Genomic DNA, 16,566 nt, shown 5'->3' on the forward strand with positions numbered 1-16,566 from the left:
GCTATCGACATGATTTGCCTCATTATGAAAAAGAAAAAAAAAGTCTACCATCTTTGTTTTTTTTTTTTTTTTTTTTTTGCTTGCACCTTCCCTTGATGAATGATACGATAGATATGAACAATAATGTCGGACTATTCCCCATACTGCATTTTACCCTTTCTTTCCCTTTACTTTGTTCGTGGGGGTAGGTACATATAGGAGCGATTGAGCTTGGTTGGGGATCTGGCATCCTTGCAAGTCTCGTTTTGTTTTCTTTTATGCCCCCTTCTTCTTTTTCTATATTTCACTTTGGGAGGAAATGTGATTCACCTCTTTTTTTTTTTTTCTGACGGTCCTCAGACCAAGCTTGTGGTATCTCCTCTGTCATATACGGGAGGCGTTTGGGGGACTTTGTGATAATTTTCATACCTTGACATTTGTTTATAAATGTCACAACAGGACTGCAATCCACCACAATTGATTTCACAAATACAGACAGAATGCAAGAAGATCTTGATACGTAGAATAATACGTGGAGCCCCGTAGTTAGGTACTTTTTAAGTCTAAAGAATACCCATCCATTTTAGTTTACATTTTTGAGCCCAAATCTTAAGCTATGCTTCATGGATGCTCTCGGTTGACTACCACTCGATATGCTTCTCTGCTACGAAACTTAGATAAGTGGTCCCCATGCTTTTGGTTGTCATTATCATTGCTGTCATAATCGTCATATCTATGCGTATATAATATGAACATGTCCCCCAAACTACGGGAGAAAAGAAAACACGACGATCCGGGCTCGTCAAGGCGAGGATCCAGTCAAATCCACGAAAGCTATATCGCTCCGGCGAAACATTCGACTCCTCCCACCGCCGTCTCTTCCGCTCTGCTCCCTCATAAGGCGGTCAGCTTCCTCTTTTGAGACCTCGACCTCCCTTATGAACCCGATGGCACTCTTTCTCGGTATGTACAATTTAGTCGTGTTGGGGTTGGCGGCCGTGGTGATTTTGGGGATTGCCTCCAGAAATCCGTCTTCGAAATTTTGCGCGGATCCTGACATGCGCTCGGGGGATCCCACGGATGATCCTATAGGCAGTCTTGGTCGAATACCTGTGCTACGGTTGGATGACTCTCTATCGTCAAGAGAGTGCTTGAGGCTTGCCGTCGAAATGGGCCTGGATCGGCTGGTGTGCTGCCCATCATCCTCATTGTCTGAGAGATCCACAATCGAGTATGGGCTTATGAATTTCGGTCGGTTGGGCTCGAGCTCGCTCTCGCCATCGGAAAACCCCCCACTGGCCTGTTGTGCCGGGAGACCTGTTGGTCTCGATTCCAAACGTGGTTCTCCCGCGTAGCCGAGAACCGATGCCAGTCTCTTGGACCATGCGACTGGATCGCTCGTCCCCGCGCCTCTGGCAGTTGTGGGCGGGGTGACCTGGCGTTGCTTGTCACTCGATTCCGTCCGGCTCAGCTTTGCAGTTGGCGACCTCTGCTTACAAGGGCTAGGCGCGCACGGCGAAGAGTCCGAGGAGAAGGGATCAAGCTCATATGAGTCCTCGGGCACGGGCGACCTACGCGGGTGCTTCTTATCATTCACGGGCGACCATATCTTGTTGTTCAGCGACGCCTCAGGATCCGGACTAGCAACGGGCGGACTAGATGAGATAAAGACCGGCTGCTCATCAGGTGCGGGGCCTGGGGTGGATGGCGTGGGCGAGGAAATATGGCTAGCATTGGGATATGTATTGGTGCGATGGAAGGGCCTGTTCCTGCTACGATTGGGCTGTGAGCTGGCTATTGTCCACGGGTTGGTTGTAGCGGATGCGGGTTTCGACGCAGCAGCTTTGCGCGAGGAGGGCAGCGGAGGGTCCTGACGAGTGGTGCTCGACTTGGCCTTTGGTTTCTTGGTATTGGTGGTATTGCTTTGCTTACTGCTGTTCCGCGCCGAAGCTGCCGACTGGCCGCTGGCCGTATGAATTATCTTGGTGGCTGTGAGGTTCTGCGTTCCGGAGCCTAACTTGATCGCGGAGAGGCCAGAGTTTGCTTGTGATTCAGAAGTGACGCCAGTTTTTGTAATGCTAGAGGGCTTCTTGGTGACTGTCAGAAACTTATCCAAGCCACCTGGCTGAATAGTCGCGGTCTTGGCTTTTCGTGTTCTCGTGGTATTTGACACCTTTTGCGCCGTCGCAGACTTGGCTTCCAGTCTTGTATGCCAGTCCTTCAGGGCTTTCGGAGCTCCGAACTGGATAATGAGTTCCGGGATCCATTCCGAACATGGTTGGGTTGGGTCGAAAACCTTCTTGGGACCTGACTTTGCAGCCCCTGACTCCGCATTGCCGCCCAACGCGAGTTCCTCTAGATCATCGTCACTGTTCAGAGCCAATCCACTGCGGCCGAATGCTTCGAGGCTCTCTTCTGGTTCCTTGTCGAGGTCGATATCAACGATGCTAGTGGGTATAAAGGATACTCGAACCTCCTTAGTTCCATCTGTAGTGAAGTGGGTACGACTCTTGGATATGTCCTTTACGAGGTGTTCCTTGTCGGTTTCCTCGGCTGATGGTGTTTGTAGGAGTTTTTGCACAAGAAGGTTAGGTGCAAGCACCCTAATGAATTTGATAGCACCCAGCTTGCCAGTCCAGTCAAAGGTCTCTGCAACAAATTGTCGTAGGCCTTGCACATCGAGACTGTTGTTTGAGGGGAAGGAATTCTCCAGGTGTTCCAAGGTCTCGTCTTGAGATACAACTGGATGGGTGTAGTATCTCAATACCTCGATGCTCGGGAAGTCATCAGGTATAACCAATGCCCTGTGGCGAACCCTGAAGAAGCCGCTTTTGTTATCCCGTAGCTCAGCCAGTAGCTTCTCCTTCCACTCAGCCAGCGCACTGCTGTCAGACTTCTTAATCCGACAGAGTGAATGGCCAAAACCGCCCCGAGCGGCTTCGCAGGCGACTTTGACGCCACACCCGGGGACCCCTTGAGGGATGTAATCTCCTCCACTCATCAGAGCAACAAGAACCATGCCCTCCCTGTCCAGGCCAGAATGTTGTGCCTTGATGGCTGCCGAGTCGTACATGGATACGTGCGTCGGCTCCTTGGATCCCCTGACACCCTCGGAGGACCAGTTGCGGAGGGTGCGAGTGCAGCCAAACATTATAGTGTCGACGTCCTCACTCAGTACGGCGTCAACGATTCCACGTCGCTGCAGAAGGGCGCACTCGGCCTCTGCCTCGCCGGGGGCCTCGTGGAACTGGAAGCCGAAGAGGCGGATCATGCGTTTGGCCATGGCGTTGGATACAACATCACCGGTTGCGCCGCCTCGGGTGGTAGATCGGCGGTTGCGCTTGAAGGCTGGCTTGTTGGGGCCGTCGAAGACGAAGATGGGCTGGATCGAGTGGCCAAGTAGGCGGGCGAGCCGATAGAAGAGCGTGCGGGTGGGTGCGTTGGCGCCGCCTCGGGCCGCCTGGATCTGGAACTGCCATATTGAGATATCGATGGCGATACGCAGCGGGCGGCGCTTCTCTTCGAGGGTCTGGACGGCCAGCTTGCAGAGCGAGATGCGCTCGCCAGGGCCGATCTCTGGGTAGATGCTGTAGAGGTAGAGTTGTTTTTAGGTCAGCTTGTGGTCTTGATAGTACAGCAGATAGGGACCGATGCGTTATACCCTTTGATGCCCATGGTTTGAACTCGAGTTTGAATCTTGTGCTAGACAGGCAAAATGCGTAAGGTTCCTTAATAGGTACCCAGAAATATAGGTAGCAGGTAATGGAGCTAGGGAGCACAATGGGACTAGCAGCGAGCAAATGAGCCCAAGATATAGGAGCAAGTAGGTTAAAGCCAAGCTTCAGCAAGGCATGTTTTCTTTTTCTTTTTTCTTTTGCTCCCAGCTGATGAGCTTCTGCCTACAATAGGCTGGTCATTGAATATAGCATTGGTGACATTTACATTGTCTGTCGGCGTCTGGTCTTTTCATTTTTGGTTGATGTAAAAGGTGATGCGATGTGAATGTTTACTTACTTTTTGGTGGGGCCGCACTGTACTACGCAACACTTCAAGGTACCTTGAGCAATTGAGGTTTCTACGGGGACCTGAACAAGGTAGCTCCTGCAAGCCAAGAACAATCCGCCGGAACTTGAGGACCCACACCTCGCTTTCAACAGGCTGTTTGCACTTTGGGGGAGAGACAGCTCGCTTTGATAGAAACGAAACAGTGAACAAAAGTGCTAACCCAACCTCAATAATACCTTGCATATCTCACTGAGGTCCCCAGGTATACTTTTGGTTCGCATCCCGGAGTTTGGTACAGGAAATTCAAGGACACAAATCGCACCACAAGGGCCAGGATTATTTTTTTTGTTAAAAAAAAAAAAAAAAAACGGCTTGCTTCAGTTGGCAAATAATACTGGGCTCGGCATTCATACAAAATGCTCTAAGCTCCGCAATGCAACAAACCGCATGCGCCTCCAGCCTAAAAAAATAACAGCAACAACATATATCCCTGGGTTGCCTAATCTATAAGGTACTCTACCTTCCGGTGTAGAGCAACCACCAAAACCAAAACAACCCAAAACATAGGTCCGACGTTATGGCTTCCACCCCCGGCCCCAACCCCGCCCACCGCTCCGTGGCTAGCATCCGGGCCGGCGGTGCAGCGGGCGTCGGAAGCCGCACCACCACGGGAGCCCAGGACCCGACTTCACCAACAGGGAGTCCACACACGCCTCTCCGTGGAATCTCGTCGACCTTTGCCTCGCCGTCTAGTCTGCGTGCCGAGGAGGATACCATCGTGGTAGAGCTTGGCGCCCGGCGAATGCGCGTAGGCTTTGCCGGCGATCCCTTGTGCAAAGGAACTGTCGAGTTTGGGCCAGACCAGATGCGCCGCGTCGGCGACTTTCGCGCCTGGGAGAGGTCCTATGTGGACGACTGGAGGAAGAGGGAGGATCCGGGACAGCAGCAGGACTGGGGTGCGGATCGCGAACTATGGCGTCTTGATCTTCGTGGACTGGACCTGGGCCTCGTTGCCGACAAGCTCGAACGCGGTTTGAGGGACGCCTTTGCCAAGTAGGACACTGCCGGCATCGTCACACACTCGACACGGTCATCGCCCACTAACAGCCGTTCGTGTTTGCAGATATCTCCTCATTGACTCGAGACCACGGAAAATGGCTCTGGTGCTTCAAACGGCGATCCCCATACCATTGTTGTCGACAGTACTTGAAACGCTCTTCACCCGCTTCCAATCACCCCAAATTTCCTTCTTCTCACCCCCGGTCATGACCGCAGCTGCTGCAGGGTTGCGCGCGGGTCTAGTTATAGACCTAGGCTGGGCCGAGACCGTCGTCACAAGCGTGTACCAGTATCGTGAGGTCCAATGTACTCGATCAGTCCGCGCTGGCCGCGCCCTCGTCGAGCAGACTCATCGCCTGCTTGCTGACGAGATGGCAAACCCAGGACACAGCAGATCACGGCTGAAGGATGGGGGAGCAAGTGGCGACAACCCGTCGAAGCGACTGATAAGTTTCTCCGAATGTGAGGACATAGTGTCACGAATCATATGGTGTAGGCCTGCAGGCGGTTCAGCACGTCAGAAGCCGTCCGACTTGACCGATGGCCTCCCGACGGTTGCCGAGGAGCAGGAAGACGAGCCGCCACAGAATCAAGTAGACAGTACCCCTATCGAAATCCGGCTGACCTCTACCAGCCCACCCACAACGGTCACACTCCCTTTCGACCACCTCTCAGAGCCCTGCGAGGACACCTTCTTCGAGACACAGTACTCGCGCGCCAGCTTCGACGACCACGAACAGCCCATACACCTCCTGGTCTACAAGCACCTGCTCAGCCTCCCTATCGACGTCCGATCCATCTGCATGTCTCGAATCATCTTCACCGGCGGCTGCTCTGCCGTCCTAGGCCTCCGGGGCCGCATTTTCGACGAGATCACCATGCTCATCCGTGAGCGCGGCTGGGATCCAATCTGGGGCAGGGGGATCGAGCAGTACCGCAACAACTCCAGATTCAAGAAGAATAACGGCGGCGGGGACGACCAATCGACAACGGTCACCGATAAGCCTGGCACTGGCGGTAACGGTGCTGCCGATGCCAAGCCGGCCCCGGACCCCGTCGAGGCCCAGATCAAGCGCTCGTCCAACATTGACGCAAAAAAGATGCGCGACGCCGACGCCGCCTCGACTCACGGCGAGCTGCGAGCCATTGAGTCTCTCGGCCCCTGGGCAGGCGCAAGTCTCTTGGCCCATCTCAAGCCGCCTGTCATCGCCTCCGTTGACCGCGACCAGTGGCTGGCCCAGGGTGTCGCCGGAGCGGTCAGGGCGGCCGACGTTGACGTCAAGGCCACCGGGCAGCAGAGGCAGAGCATGGCTACCGGCGGGCTCATGGCCATGCGATCCGCATCTGGTGCAGGGGGCCCGGCTGCCGCGAATTGGACCTTGGGCGCTTGGGGCAACCTTGGTCTTTGAGCCAAGGAGGGCACGCAACATGATATGTGGACAGAGAATGGACAACTCTTTTACTGTGCGATTGTTTAATAAAGAGGTGACTGTTCTGTTTTCGATCTCGGGCTTTCATAGGCTTTCGTAGTAAAGACAATTCGATACCCCAAACCATATGATCCACGTTTCTTTGTATACTGGTCATATCACAATTATATATTGGCTCGGCCTAAGGACCATTGTCGTGAACTCCTGTGCCAAGCAGATGACTGAAGAGCTGCATTTTTCATCACTCGCAGCTATTTAGCCAACCTCTGGGTACTTCGTTCTTCATCCGCACAAGTACTGCCTGTATTGGTTCCCCTTTCAGATGCCTACCTTGGGTAATTGCCAAACATTCCGATACACCTAGGCAGGTAAAGCAAGGTATTGACGTACAGTATTTCTGAGCTGTATGTCTACTTATCTACTTACCCAGGTGCGTACCACCTTATGCCTGTCCGATGATCGAGAAGTCGCGGCATCTTTTTTTTCTCGAAATTAAAAGGACCCCTTCCAGGTCCAGGGAACCAGCCTCCTTGACTGATGGGAAAATTGCCTACAAATCACAGCACAAAGCATATGTCAGTTAACATAACCCAGTCATAGATTGAGTTCATTTCATTCAAAAAACACTAAAGCTTTCATATACTAGAACAAAAGCCGTGAAAAGAAACAACGCCATGTAATTTGTTTGTGCCAATCCTTGCCCCGTCTAAACCATGGTGACCTTTCATCCAGTGATCTGGCCTCGGGGGAAACGAAATACGAGCATCGGGTGTAGTTAGGTTTGTGGAAGTCGCCTCCTAGCTCTCACGTATAAAAACATAGAACAAGACAAAAAGCCACACGAGGGGGGAAAGAATCAAGAATTAGCAGCACGAATCCAAACAACCATGTACAGAAATCCCTTTTTTGTTTTCTTGATACATGCCCACCAAGCCTTAGTCATTATTGTGTTAAATATTCTGGACTGTCCTGGCCCTCAGTAGTTCAATGGGGCTGGTGTGTTCTGTGTGAAAATCCACACATGGGCGATACGATCTTTTGCAAGCTTCGTGCTCGACCATGATGAAATACCACCATGCTTATTGTCATAAGTCGTGAAGTTGCCGCGACTCTCGTACTCGGCTGTCGCTTAGCGACGGGCAATGCAGCACATTATACCGGTCTTGCCCAAGAACCAGAGGAATCCGATGAAACGGATCAAAGAGAGGAAAGCGGTCGAGAACAGCAAGAACTGGAAGAAAGAGGCAGTCCTGGCCGTGTTTTGGTTCTGGAAACAAGATATGTTAGCTTCACTGGATATGAAAAATGGAACAAAAGCAAATTTGAGCTTACCTTTGTCAAAGCGTCGAAATTATCGCTAGTAATCGCAACAGCCAAGAGACAGTTGGAGAAGAGCCAGAGAACAACCAGCATTGTACGGAAAGACTTGTACGAGTCCTCGAGATCCTTGGGCTCGGGCTTCTCCTCGTCGTTGAAAGGTGCCAGGGCACGACGGACAGTTGCTTCGAACTGACTGTCGATATCCTCTTGAGGCTTGTCGATTTCCTCCACGACGACTTCGTCCTTCTCGCCTTTGGTAATATTGGCCGAGGGTAGAGCTTCATTACTGTCGGATCCTTTGGTACCCCAAGAAACATCGTGCCAGTTGTTGAAGGCGTACACCATGAGAATGTTGATGTAGGTGGACATGAGCAGCATGTAGTAAGGGAAGGAGTGGAACATGTGCCAGGGGTCCAGGTACATGAACGAGGCGATGAAGTAAATACCGTAGATGGCGATCAAGGCGAGTAGAATAACACCAGCGGCTCCGCTCTTTCCAAATATACTATCCATGAAATCCTTGGCCGTGTCGGTCTTGATCTGCTCGCCGATAGGTGTCTGGAAGGCCTGGACGACGAGGTATCCAGACAAAACCAGGATATACGCCTGGATGACCGAGAAGACAAAGAATGACGTGACGTAGGTGTACTTGGATCCCTTCGGTCTATTACCCAAGGCCAGAATAAACTGTAGGATGACAAAGGCCAGGTAAATGTACTTGAGAACGGCGTTGAAGAGTGGCGTGACGGTGTTACCAAAAGGCCAGCCTTCGCGAGCGTTCTGTCCAACTTGGGGGTTTCCGACGAGATCCATGATGACGGTGGTGGTAAGCCAGTAAGATGCCAGAGAGAACCAGGTGAAGATGACGTTGAGGATGTTGTAGATGAGCTGGACGTGGAAGAAGAACATGCGGATGATGTTATGACCACTCTTGTACATCCTTCCGAAGTGCATCAGTGAGTACAAGGTGGCGGCAAACGAACCGTTCAACCAACGACGACGCTGGCTGATGAACTCGGCAGCACCCTCAGGAACATCGGTCTCTCCCTTGGCAGCTTTGATGTAGCTCAGGTGCCATTTCTGGCCGGCCTTGGCAACAAGCTCGAAACAAAGAATACGATCTTCGGCCAAGAACATGTTCTTCTTGAAAATGTTCATGCCCTCGATACCCTTCTTGCCCAGAATCTTGGACAGGGTGTGGTCACCGTGGAAGTATTGCTCCAAGGGTCGTCCCATGATGGCACGGAAGCGGTATGCGGAGAAAGCACCGGGCAACACACTAACGTATCCGAACGCACTCTCCAGAGGCTTGTCGAGAATGTTGGAGATCTTGTACTCGAAGTTCTGCACAGCTACGAGGGGGTTGAGCAGCTTCCGGCCGCCCTTTCCAAGCATAGCATGAATTTCACCGCAAGCACCTCCAAGATCCTTGTCGTTGTAAAAACCCTCCCAGAGACCGAGAAGCGACCTCGAGCTGGGCTTGGTACCGGCATCCAGCAGAATACAGACCTCGGGGTTCAGGATCCGTCCAAAGGCGTTGAAAAGCCAACGGTGAGAGTTGATCTTCTTGCTATTCTTGGCCTTGAGACAGAAGATGAACTGGACAGGCGGCAGAGTGTTGGGGCCGTCGTCCTGGGGTCGGATGAGCTGCTGGCTCGGGGTGACGGACAGCTGAGTGGTGTACTCGAAAATATGAGCAACAGTCTCCTGGCCGTGAACGTCCTTCTTGACGACGCCATCTTGGTAGATACCAATGGTGGCGAGGACGTCCAGAACGTTCTTGTCGGTCTTCTCGATACCGTCGAAAACCAAGCAGACAACAATCTTCTGCCAAGCCGGGCCGCCTTTGTTCCAGAAAGTCGACTTCTTCAGGTTCACGATGTCCCTAATGTTCTGCATAACACCGTGCAGGGTACGGGACAGCAGTACCTTGTCCTCGTTGTAGTAGGTGATGGCGATCAGAAGCTCCGTGTGCCTGTTATACATGCGGGGACGCAAATCGTAACCGTTCTTCAGGGTGAAGTCGTTGGGGTCACAGGTGGCCGCGGTGTATCGCATCTTGATAAACTCCTCGTTGGTGCCCTCCTGCTCGCGGTACTTGGGCTGCACGGCGTTCCTGATGGCACTGGGAACGTTGTAGTCAATGCTCAGGACTGAACCCTGCACCAGCTTGACCTTCCTGGTGGCATAACGTTTCAGACCACCACCCTGGGGAGCGGCGTTGGGGTTCTGGCGCTGCACCCAGCTGTCCTCGGTATCGTAGGGGTGGCCTTGCTGGGGGTCTCCGCCGCCAATGGGGAAGCCGTCGTCTGCGTGGCCGCCCATTGCGCCCTGGTAGCCCGACGAAACACCATAGTCATTCTGAAATGGCGAGGGAGATGCGCCGACGGCCGAGCCAGGAACGGTGGTGGGAGCATTCGGGGCATAGGACTCTGTGAGACTGTAGGCCGAGACTGGACGCACTGGAGGCGTGTGGGCGCCGAGTCGGTCGTGGTCGTAGAGCGTTGTGCCTTGGGTCAAAAGGGACCTGTGTGCCTCGTCCTCTTGCTCGTGCCCAGGAGGCAATTGGACATTGGAATACTGTGTGCAGAAGATATTTGAAATCAGCGTCGTCCACGGCAAACTCCATCTGTTTGCAAGTTGAGCAAACTTTGCTGGGGAGATTAGTCGCGATGGCTTCCTACCTGGCTGTGAGGGTTTAGGTCTTGCATGTTGTGACCATCGTAGTCACGGCCGCCTCCCGGCCCTCCAGCACCTCTATACGCCATTGCGATGTGATGATCTTGGGTATCTCAGCGGGTAACGAGCGTGCGAGTGGAAACTAGAAGGTGGAAAAAAGTGGTGACACAACAGAGCAGACGTTATTGGGTTTTCCGCCGTACCCTGATCTGGAAACCCGGAAATGGATGGAGAACAAAGAGCGCCGACTCCCGCTAATGAGTGCGGTAAGTAGCAGAAAAAATTGCAGGCAAGGCGGCTTCAGCGGTTAGACAGTTAGACAGGATAGAATCCTAAAAGGCTGAGTGAGATGGCGAATAGAAGGAGAAAGGCGTTAACCAAAGGGAGGAGGCAAAGCTCCTGTGGGTCAGCTAAGGTACCTAGTGATGAGGCCGGCCCAGATCCTGATCACACACAGGATGGATCAGATCGTCCTTGGTTTGTGTGATGCGTTGTAAGTATGAATAATTAGGCCAAAAAAGAGCCACCTGTTTGTCGTTTGCTGGACTGGCGACAGGCGATGGCCTGAATCAATATTTTTCTTCTTTTGCAAGAAGAAGCTGACACTCGCTGAGGTGAGGGATGGGAAACCTGAGGCAACTGGCAGCCTAGCGACCAATTTTTTTGACGGGAAAGGCGAATGATCTTAGGTGCTGCATTGCCTGTGGCTGAGCTCAGGAAGCCGATGGAGACGGCGGAGCGCGTTGGAAACATGACGGGCCAGTTGCCAGTTGGCGTACCCCTGTGATCGGGGGCCCCTTTGCCAGGATTTTGCAGACAAACGACGTCACGCAGGAAACCAGCCAGTACGAGCGACGAATGCAGAATTAGAGATCCACATTGCTGCTCGTACTTGGTATGTATTTACGGTTCAGCTTCAAAGGTGGCATACGGGAGATGTTTTTGGTTTTGCGACAAGCAATGAAGCGACTCAGCCTTGACAAAGTGATGAACTTTTGTTTTCAATACTCATGTTCGTCCTCCAGGCGAACTTTTTTTACTCTCATGCATCTGATAATTCCGGGGGCTGCCTGTCTGTCAGGTGAAAGTCTGTGTGCCGCCTTGTCAAGGCAAGGAAAGTCAAGGGTGCACTGATTTGAGACGAAAAAAGCCTTCGCACCATCAATCAGCACAAAGCCAAGCTTTCTACCCGCAAAAGACGAGTGTGTGGTACGTGCACGTTACAGATTTAGATATTCTTGTGGACCCTTCCCCTTTTTCACAAGCCACAGAGCTGCATGGACATGACAAGTCAAAGGGACAACAAAGCCAACGCCGATTAAATGCCTGCCTGACCAGTCTGGGTGTGTCCAGCAGCGAATTGACGTGGCGGTGTTCTTCGTGTTGCGGTGCATTGCTGACACACGCCAGCCATCCCAGAATAAAAAACCAAACACAAAAAACCCATCATCAGCAAAACGCTTCGAACGACGATCCTATTTTCGTCCCAGAGGCAGTCTTGGGATGGTTGCTATGGGTAAGCACTTAAATTCAGACCGGCGTTGACGTAGCCCTTTTCGGATGGTGGATTTAACAACAAGGCAGTGGTGGCTGGGGTTCGCCCCTAAAACCAAGGCTTCTCCCTATTATTGTTCCCGCTGACGGACATCGGTGCTACTTTCGTACCAAGGTGCGGACGCGGCGGGCTAACCCCATCTTGTCCTGGCTCATGTTCGATTGGTTGCCCCCAAAGCGGCTGTTCACATTTTCCGCAAGCCGGACGGGACCGGATTGATAAATTTCCGAGCAAACAGAACGCTTGACCCGCAACGGGGGCTGGTGGACCAACGAATGCCTCAAGCCTCAGTTGCAAGTGTGGCTGCAGCACCGGCCGCCAAAACTGCTGGTATAATGCTGAGTGGTAGGTGGTAGGTACGTAGGTACGTAGGTTATCTGTCAGTTAGCTATTAGCAGCATACGTAAGTTGAGCGTTCTGAACGCCAAAGTACTCACTTAGGTACAGTAGTGTTTCTGCCATCCCATGTGGCCTCAACCGAATCTGCGCCCAGTAGTTCCATTGTCTGCGAGGCTTGTCTCCGCATGTTACCTTGGAATCTAGATCTCGCTCTACTGTAGACTACGGTAGAACTAGGGCTAGTCGGGGCTGGGGAAGGCTGAATTCCCCTAAAAGATTGGGCACATGCCAATGATATATCGACACAAAGTGCAGATGAAGTCTTCTAGCACATTCAACATGAAACTACGAAAGTGCGCTGGCCACTTCTCTGTATAAAACCAAACCTCTTGGTACTAACCTCAAGCATCTGTGCTAATTGCCTCAGGCATTCGATTTGAACTTTAAAGTTCAAGCAGCATGTCTCCCAGGGCGATTCCCTTTAATTTCTCTCACCGTACCGCGATCCTTGGCTGCGTGGGCATCTTCCGAGTTTATTGCGTGGTGGAGTCTGGATAGAAAAAGTTTTTACTAAAATAAAATTACAGGTACTTTCTGGAGCGATGCACAATACGCGCCCGGATGGATCTGATGGTGGAGATCAGCCCGTTGTGCCTGTCAAAAAGTTTGAACCGGATATCTTCCCCGGTGGTATGTGAAAGTATTCCCAACGACGGTGATGTCGATGACAATCGCTCAATATACCATGTGATTGGTACTGTCGCAGGCCTGCGTCGCTTGGCCTGTGGTCCGGTTCACGGCGAAGATCCTACGATGATCAAAGGTATGGTTTGAAGCGACCAACGATACTTGACGATCCGGTCCTTGTACGCATGTATCATCCTCGAGGGATGTTTGAAGAGAAAAAAAAAATTGTGGCGACAATATATCAGTACCTTGTCTGACCATTATTGCGATCTGACTGTTAACCCTGGCGGATGTTCTGTCCATTTTCCGAGAATAATCTCTTGCGCAGCCGCTCTTTCACATCATGTGAACGCATATGCTGCGGCGTGGAGGCTCGGGACGGATCGCCTGTCAAGCTCGGACATCTGTCTGGTTGACAATGAGCATGTCCCAATTATCCGGTCCACTTGTTTGGGCGGGCCTCGATGTGGTATTTCCCTCCTGGCATGGCCGATCAGGGTCTTTCGCTTCACGAATAGTGTGACACCCCCAGGCTATTTGAGAATCCACACTCGACCGGCATATCAATCGCCGGGGCTGGGTAATACTGTACGGTACAGCTTGCCGTGCGGCAATACCGAGTCTCTGGGGAGCGGACCAATGTGTTCGTCTCGCCTGCGTCCATAGCCGATGCTGCTTGGTCTGTGTAGTTTCCGGGACATTGGAGGGAAACGACAGAACAGGTGGCCGGTAGACAGTTACGATGTTGGGGGGGGGGGGGGGGGGAATGCAATTGCGGAGTACGAAGCTTTTCATCGGCGGGCCTACCCGGGGGTGGTTTCTCCGAGTCCAGCAGTAGCTTCAACAGTTTTCTGGTGGGTGGTATGGTGCCGCCGGGCTTCACTTTACAGTTATGCCAGAGGCTCGGCCTTTTATGTTTGGAGTTGCACTGACACCACTGCTACCATGAGTGTTTAAAGTTGAACAAGCTAAAGCATGCTTCACGAGGAAGGTACACAACCCGGACGACATACCGATACCACCCACGTACTACATAGTACGTACACCATGCAAAGTTTATTCAGGCGATATACCGCGTCCTGTATGTGTACGGGGCAGCCACTGATAATTAGTCCTTCACTCGGGAGTCGGAAGCAAGGGGGATTCGAGCCGGAAACAGGGACAACTTCGAGCTACCGTCCAAAGTGGATAAACTCAACGTCGTCCCAAGTTCCCAACTCTGAACACAGAAAAAAAAAAGAAGAAAAAAAGAAAAAAAAAAAAAAAAAAAAACGTCACCGGGCTACTGCAGGAACAGAATTTGAACCGGTGGGCCTTTGCAAACAAGTTGCCGGTGGGGTGCGGGTTCTCGATGCTCACATGCACCGATAATCCTTGCGGCGAAGCGGGTACCGAGCCGGGGATCATCTTCAACGGAGCCCGGAGAGGCCTGTGGTTCACTGGTTCTTGGGCCTCATTTCTGAACTTTTTTCCATTGAGGGGCAGGGGGGAGGCCGAACCGCCTTCCAAATGCCCAGGGGTGATGCTCTACCGAATGCAAAGGAGCCACAATAATTTCACCAGAAGGTCGGTACGCATGGTCTGGCATATAACCGGTGGGTCTTTGTGTGGACAGAAAAAACCAACAAAAAAAAAACCTACGTCGAGCCAGCAACAGCAGTTTCCCATCTGCTTGGATGGGGCATCCAATATCGACCTTGTCAACTTGTCAATGCTCCTTAGCCTGATACCCAATCGGCCGCCCCATCAACTTTGGGTTCCAAAATGCTACCGTACTCCGCCGGTCCTCGAGAAGGCCGGGTATTTCTAGAACGTTTCCATCAGGCGGTCTAAACCCCGGCAACAGGAGCCCTAAACCATCGCGGCGGAAGCGAAAGAAGGTGTTGGGCTGTGTAATCGAGCCCAGGGCAAGTATCGACAGGAAGTACCGCAGAAGCAGGGCTTGTTGGGGCTTGTGGGTTCGGGGGGAGCCATAAGGAGTTGGTCCGGTTATTAGGCCTCGCTCAAATAAAGCGAGGATTTTGCGAGAATCCTCCTTTTTCCAAGACCAAGACGGCCATGTGTCGGCAAGTCCACGAGGCGATTTGAGTTTGTATGTAACAAAAGCGTCTGCAGCTGAGAAGCCATGGGGCTCGCGAGGCACGAGAGTACTGTCTATAAAATGCAGGTTTGATGGCGCTAGAACGTGGCCCGTCATCAACAGTCCGGTGTTTGAAGAAATGGACGGTAGGGCGACGGTGGGCACAAGTCACCCACCTGGAGTAAGCCATACAGGTGACCGAAGGTTGACTAGTTGCATCCATCGTGCAACGCCCAGGCCATACGGAATAACACACAGTAGACAGATGAAGAACAGTTGCACGTCCAGGTTGACATTCTTCCATATGTACTGTTGTCAACTTGAAGGCTCCGATCCGATCCGTGGAGTTTGAAAAGACCAAGAATAACTATGGGTACTTTGTCAGGAAGCTAATTAGTCTAAGTTTCAATGCGTACCATCCTCAATCTCCGGTCCATGTATTCCGTCGCCAGAACGGTACACCGGTCTGCCAGGCGCCATATTTCGGACCTGACCCAGTCAGTTAGCGACTTTGTGATAGTGTTTTGTTCTTTGTTTTTGAATGCTAAACAGTGGCTTCGGTGTAGGCTGCCCCATCATTTTGCCTGTAGGGGCAGATCGGTTGCGACGTTTGGGTAGATTGGAGACACGTCAGACTGACTTCAACAGCGCCAAACAAATGTGTCTATCCTATGTTTGAGTACCTTACCTTAGTTGTGCAGTTTCATTCTGATAGTGTGCCGTCGGGGGAGATCCCCGGCGTTCCCCGCGTCAAAGCTGCATGCATTAAGGCACTCCGTACAATTAGGTACTTTCTAGTTCTAGGTACGTAATTTCAGTACCTACCGGTAGATACGAAAAGCAGGTCACAACCGTTCGACTTGTAAACACAGCCGCCCTCACACAGAGCTGCCACCGGCATATGCAAGCCTTCAGCTAGCTCTATGCTAGTCTAGAATGGACCCCTAGAACTAGTGTTAGTCCATCGAGATTGAGGCTAGGTCGCCAAGGTATATCCGTACATGGCAATATGGCTACTGCAGAGTGTACAGTAGACTACATGTAATAATTAGTAGCGCGGGTATGCGAGTATCGAGTCTGACAAAGAAAACCCTCTCTAATGACAGCAGCGTATGTCTTGTCCAGATCGAGATAATCTTAGACCACGACCGTCGCAGAATCTGACTCATCAAGCAGATCAACCAAAGAACCGAATCACTGCTGCGTCGCAAAGCCACCACGGCGATTGTAGTATTCAAATCATATACAACGTTACAGCGACTGACTGCCCACGAAAGGGCAGCACATTATCAGAATTTTCGGCAATGTATATGCGAGCAAGCAGGCAGTGCAATGGATGGTATCACCCGCCGCCCGAGGACTCGGATGTTACAAAAACCAGTTCGTTTAAGCTAACCGTGTACAGACCACTCGATGAACACGATCCAGCAAGG

General features: G+C 52.0%; 6 protein-coding genes across 6 annotated transcripts; 2 read left to right on the top strand and 4 right to left on the bottom strand.

Annotated features, from left to right (window-relative positions):
- Nucleotides 1-661: 661 nt before the first annotated feature.
- Nucleotides 662-3,989, bottom strand: MGG_01800 (flap structure-specific endonuclease). The gene is made up of 2 exons (XM_003714759.1): nt 3,641-3,989; nt 662-3,566 (listed from the first exon to the last, which is right to left on the bottom strand). The coding sequence occupies exons 1-2, from the start codon at nt 3,652-3,654 to the stop codon at nt 782-784; spliced, it is 2,799 nt and encodes a 932-aa protein (XP_003714807.1). The 5' UTR covers nt 3,655-3,989; the 3' UTR covers nt 662-781.
- A 173-nt stretch (nt 3,990-4,162) lies between these two features.
- MGG_01801 (uncharacterized protein) lies at nt 4,163-6,649 on the top strand. The gene is made up of 2 exons (XM_003714760.1): nt 4,163-5,037; nt 5,108-6,649. Exons 1-2 carry the CDS (start codon nt 4,562-4,564, stop codon nt 6,450-6,452), a joined length of 1,821 nt encoding a protein of 606 aa, XP_003714808.1. The 5' UTR covers nt 4,163-4,561; the 3' UTR covers nt 6,453-6,649.
- A 396-nt stretch (nt 6,650-7,045) lies between these two features.
- MGG_01802 (chitin synthase 1) lies at nt 7,046-11,182 on the bottom strand. The gene is made up of 3 exons (XM_003714761.1): nt 10,478-11,182; nt 7,806-10,373; nt 7,046-7,740 (listed from the first exon to the last, which is right to left on the bottom strand). The coding sequence occupies exons 1-3, from the start codon at nt 10,559-10,561 to the stop codon at nt 7,603-7,605; spliced, it is 2,790 nt and encodes a 929-aa protein (XP_003714809.1). The 5' UTR covers nt 10,562-11,182; the 3' UTR covers nt 7,046-7,602.
- A 497-nt stretch (nt 11,183-11,679) lies between these two features.
- Nucleotides 11,680-12,577, bottom strand: MGG_15770 (uncharacterized protein). The gene is made up of 2 exons (XM_003714762.1): nt 12,465-12,577; nt 11,680-12,365 (listed from the first exon to the last, which is right to left on the bottom strand). Exons 1-2 carry the CDS (start codon nt 12,487-12,489, stop codon nt 12,076-12,078), a joined length of 315 nt encoding a protein of 104 aa, XP_003714810.1. The 5' UTR covers nt 12,490-12,577; the 3' UTR covers nt 11,680-12,075.
- Nucleotides 12,578-12,781: 204 nt separating this feature from the next.
- On the top strand, nt 12,782-13,341 carry MGG_15771 (uncharacterized protein). Its single transcript, XM_003714763.1, has 3 exons — nt 12,782-12,882; nt 12,954-13,056; nt 13,133-13,341. Exons 1-3 carry the CDS (start codon nt 12,826-12,828, stop codon nt 13,198-13,200), a joined length of 228 nt encoding a protein of 75 aa, XP_003714811.1. The 5' UTR covers nt 12,782-12,825; the 3' UTR covers nt 13,201-13,341.
- Nucleotides 13,331-15,613, bottom strand: MGG_15327 (uncharacterized protein; the record flags this gene model as incomplete). The annotated part of the gene is made up of 7 exons (XM_003714764.1): nt 13,331-13,461; nt 13,861-13,993; nt 14,067-14,082; nt 14,360-14,580; nt 14,825-15,207; nt 15,390-15,500; nt 15,550-15,613. 7 exons carry the CDS (start codon nt 15,611-15,613, stop codon nt 13,331-13,333), a joined length of 1,059 nt encoding a protein of 352 aa, XP_003714812.1.
- Nucleotides 15,614-16,566: the final 953 nt, after the last annotated feature.

Source organism: Pyricularia oryzae, chromosome 2, assembly GCF_000002495.2.
Source record: "Pyricularia oryzae 70-15 chromosome 2, whole genome shotgun sequence".
In the NCBI taxonomy this organism is placed as follows: Eukaryota; Fungi; Ascomycota; class Sordariomycetes; order Magnaporthales; family Pyriculariaceae; genus Pyricularia; species Pyricularia oryzae.

Bases quoted from the DNA above. Each gene is read 5' to 3' on its own strand.
- MGG_15770 (XM_003714762.1), bottom strand. From the start codon at position 12,489: ATGGCAGAAACACTACTGTACCTAA. The intron at 12,366-12,464 runs GTGAGTACTTTG...CCTACCACTCAG, and splicing joins AGAAACACTACTGTACCTAA to CATTATACCAGCAGTTTTGG.
- MGG_01802 (XM_003714761.1), bottom strand. From the start codon at position 10,561: ATGGCGTATAGAGGTGCTGGAGGGCCGGGAGGCGGCCGTGACTACGAT. The intron at 10,374-10,477 runs GTAGGAAGCCAT...TTCTGCACACAG, and splicing joins ACCTAAACCCTCACAGCCAG to TATTCCAATGTCCAATTGCC. The intron at 7,741-7,805 runs GTAAGCTCAAAT...TCTTGTTTCCAG, and splicing joins ATTTCGACGCTTTGACAAAG to AACCAAAACACGGCCAGGAC.
- MGG_01801 (XM_003714760.1), top strand. From the start codon at position 4,562: ATGGCTTCCACCCCCGGCCCCAACCCCGCCCACCGCTCCGTGGCTAGC. The intron at 5,038-5,107 runs GTAGGACACTGC...TCGTGTTTGCAG, and splicing joins TTGAGGGACGCCTTTGCCAA to ATATCTCCTCATTGACTCGA.
- MGG_15771 (XM_003714763.1), top strand. From the start codon at position 12,826: ATGTCTCCCAGGGCGATTCCCTTTAATTTCTCTCACCGTACCGCGATC. The intron at 12,883-12,953 runs GTGGGCATCTTC...ATAAAATTACAG, and splicing joins GTACCGCGATCCTTGGCTGC to GTACTTTCTGGAGCGATGCA. The intron at 13,057-13,132 runs GTATGTGAAAGT...GTACTGTCGCAG, and splicing joins ACCGGATATCTTCCCCGGTG to GCCTGCGTCGCTTGGCCTGT.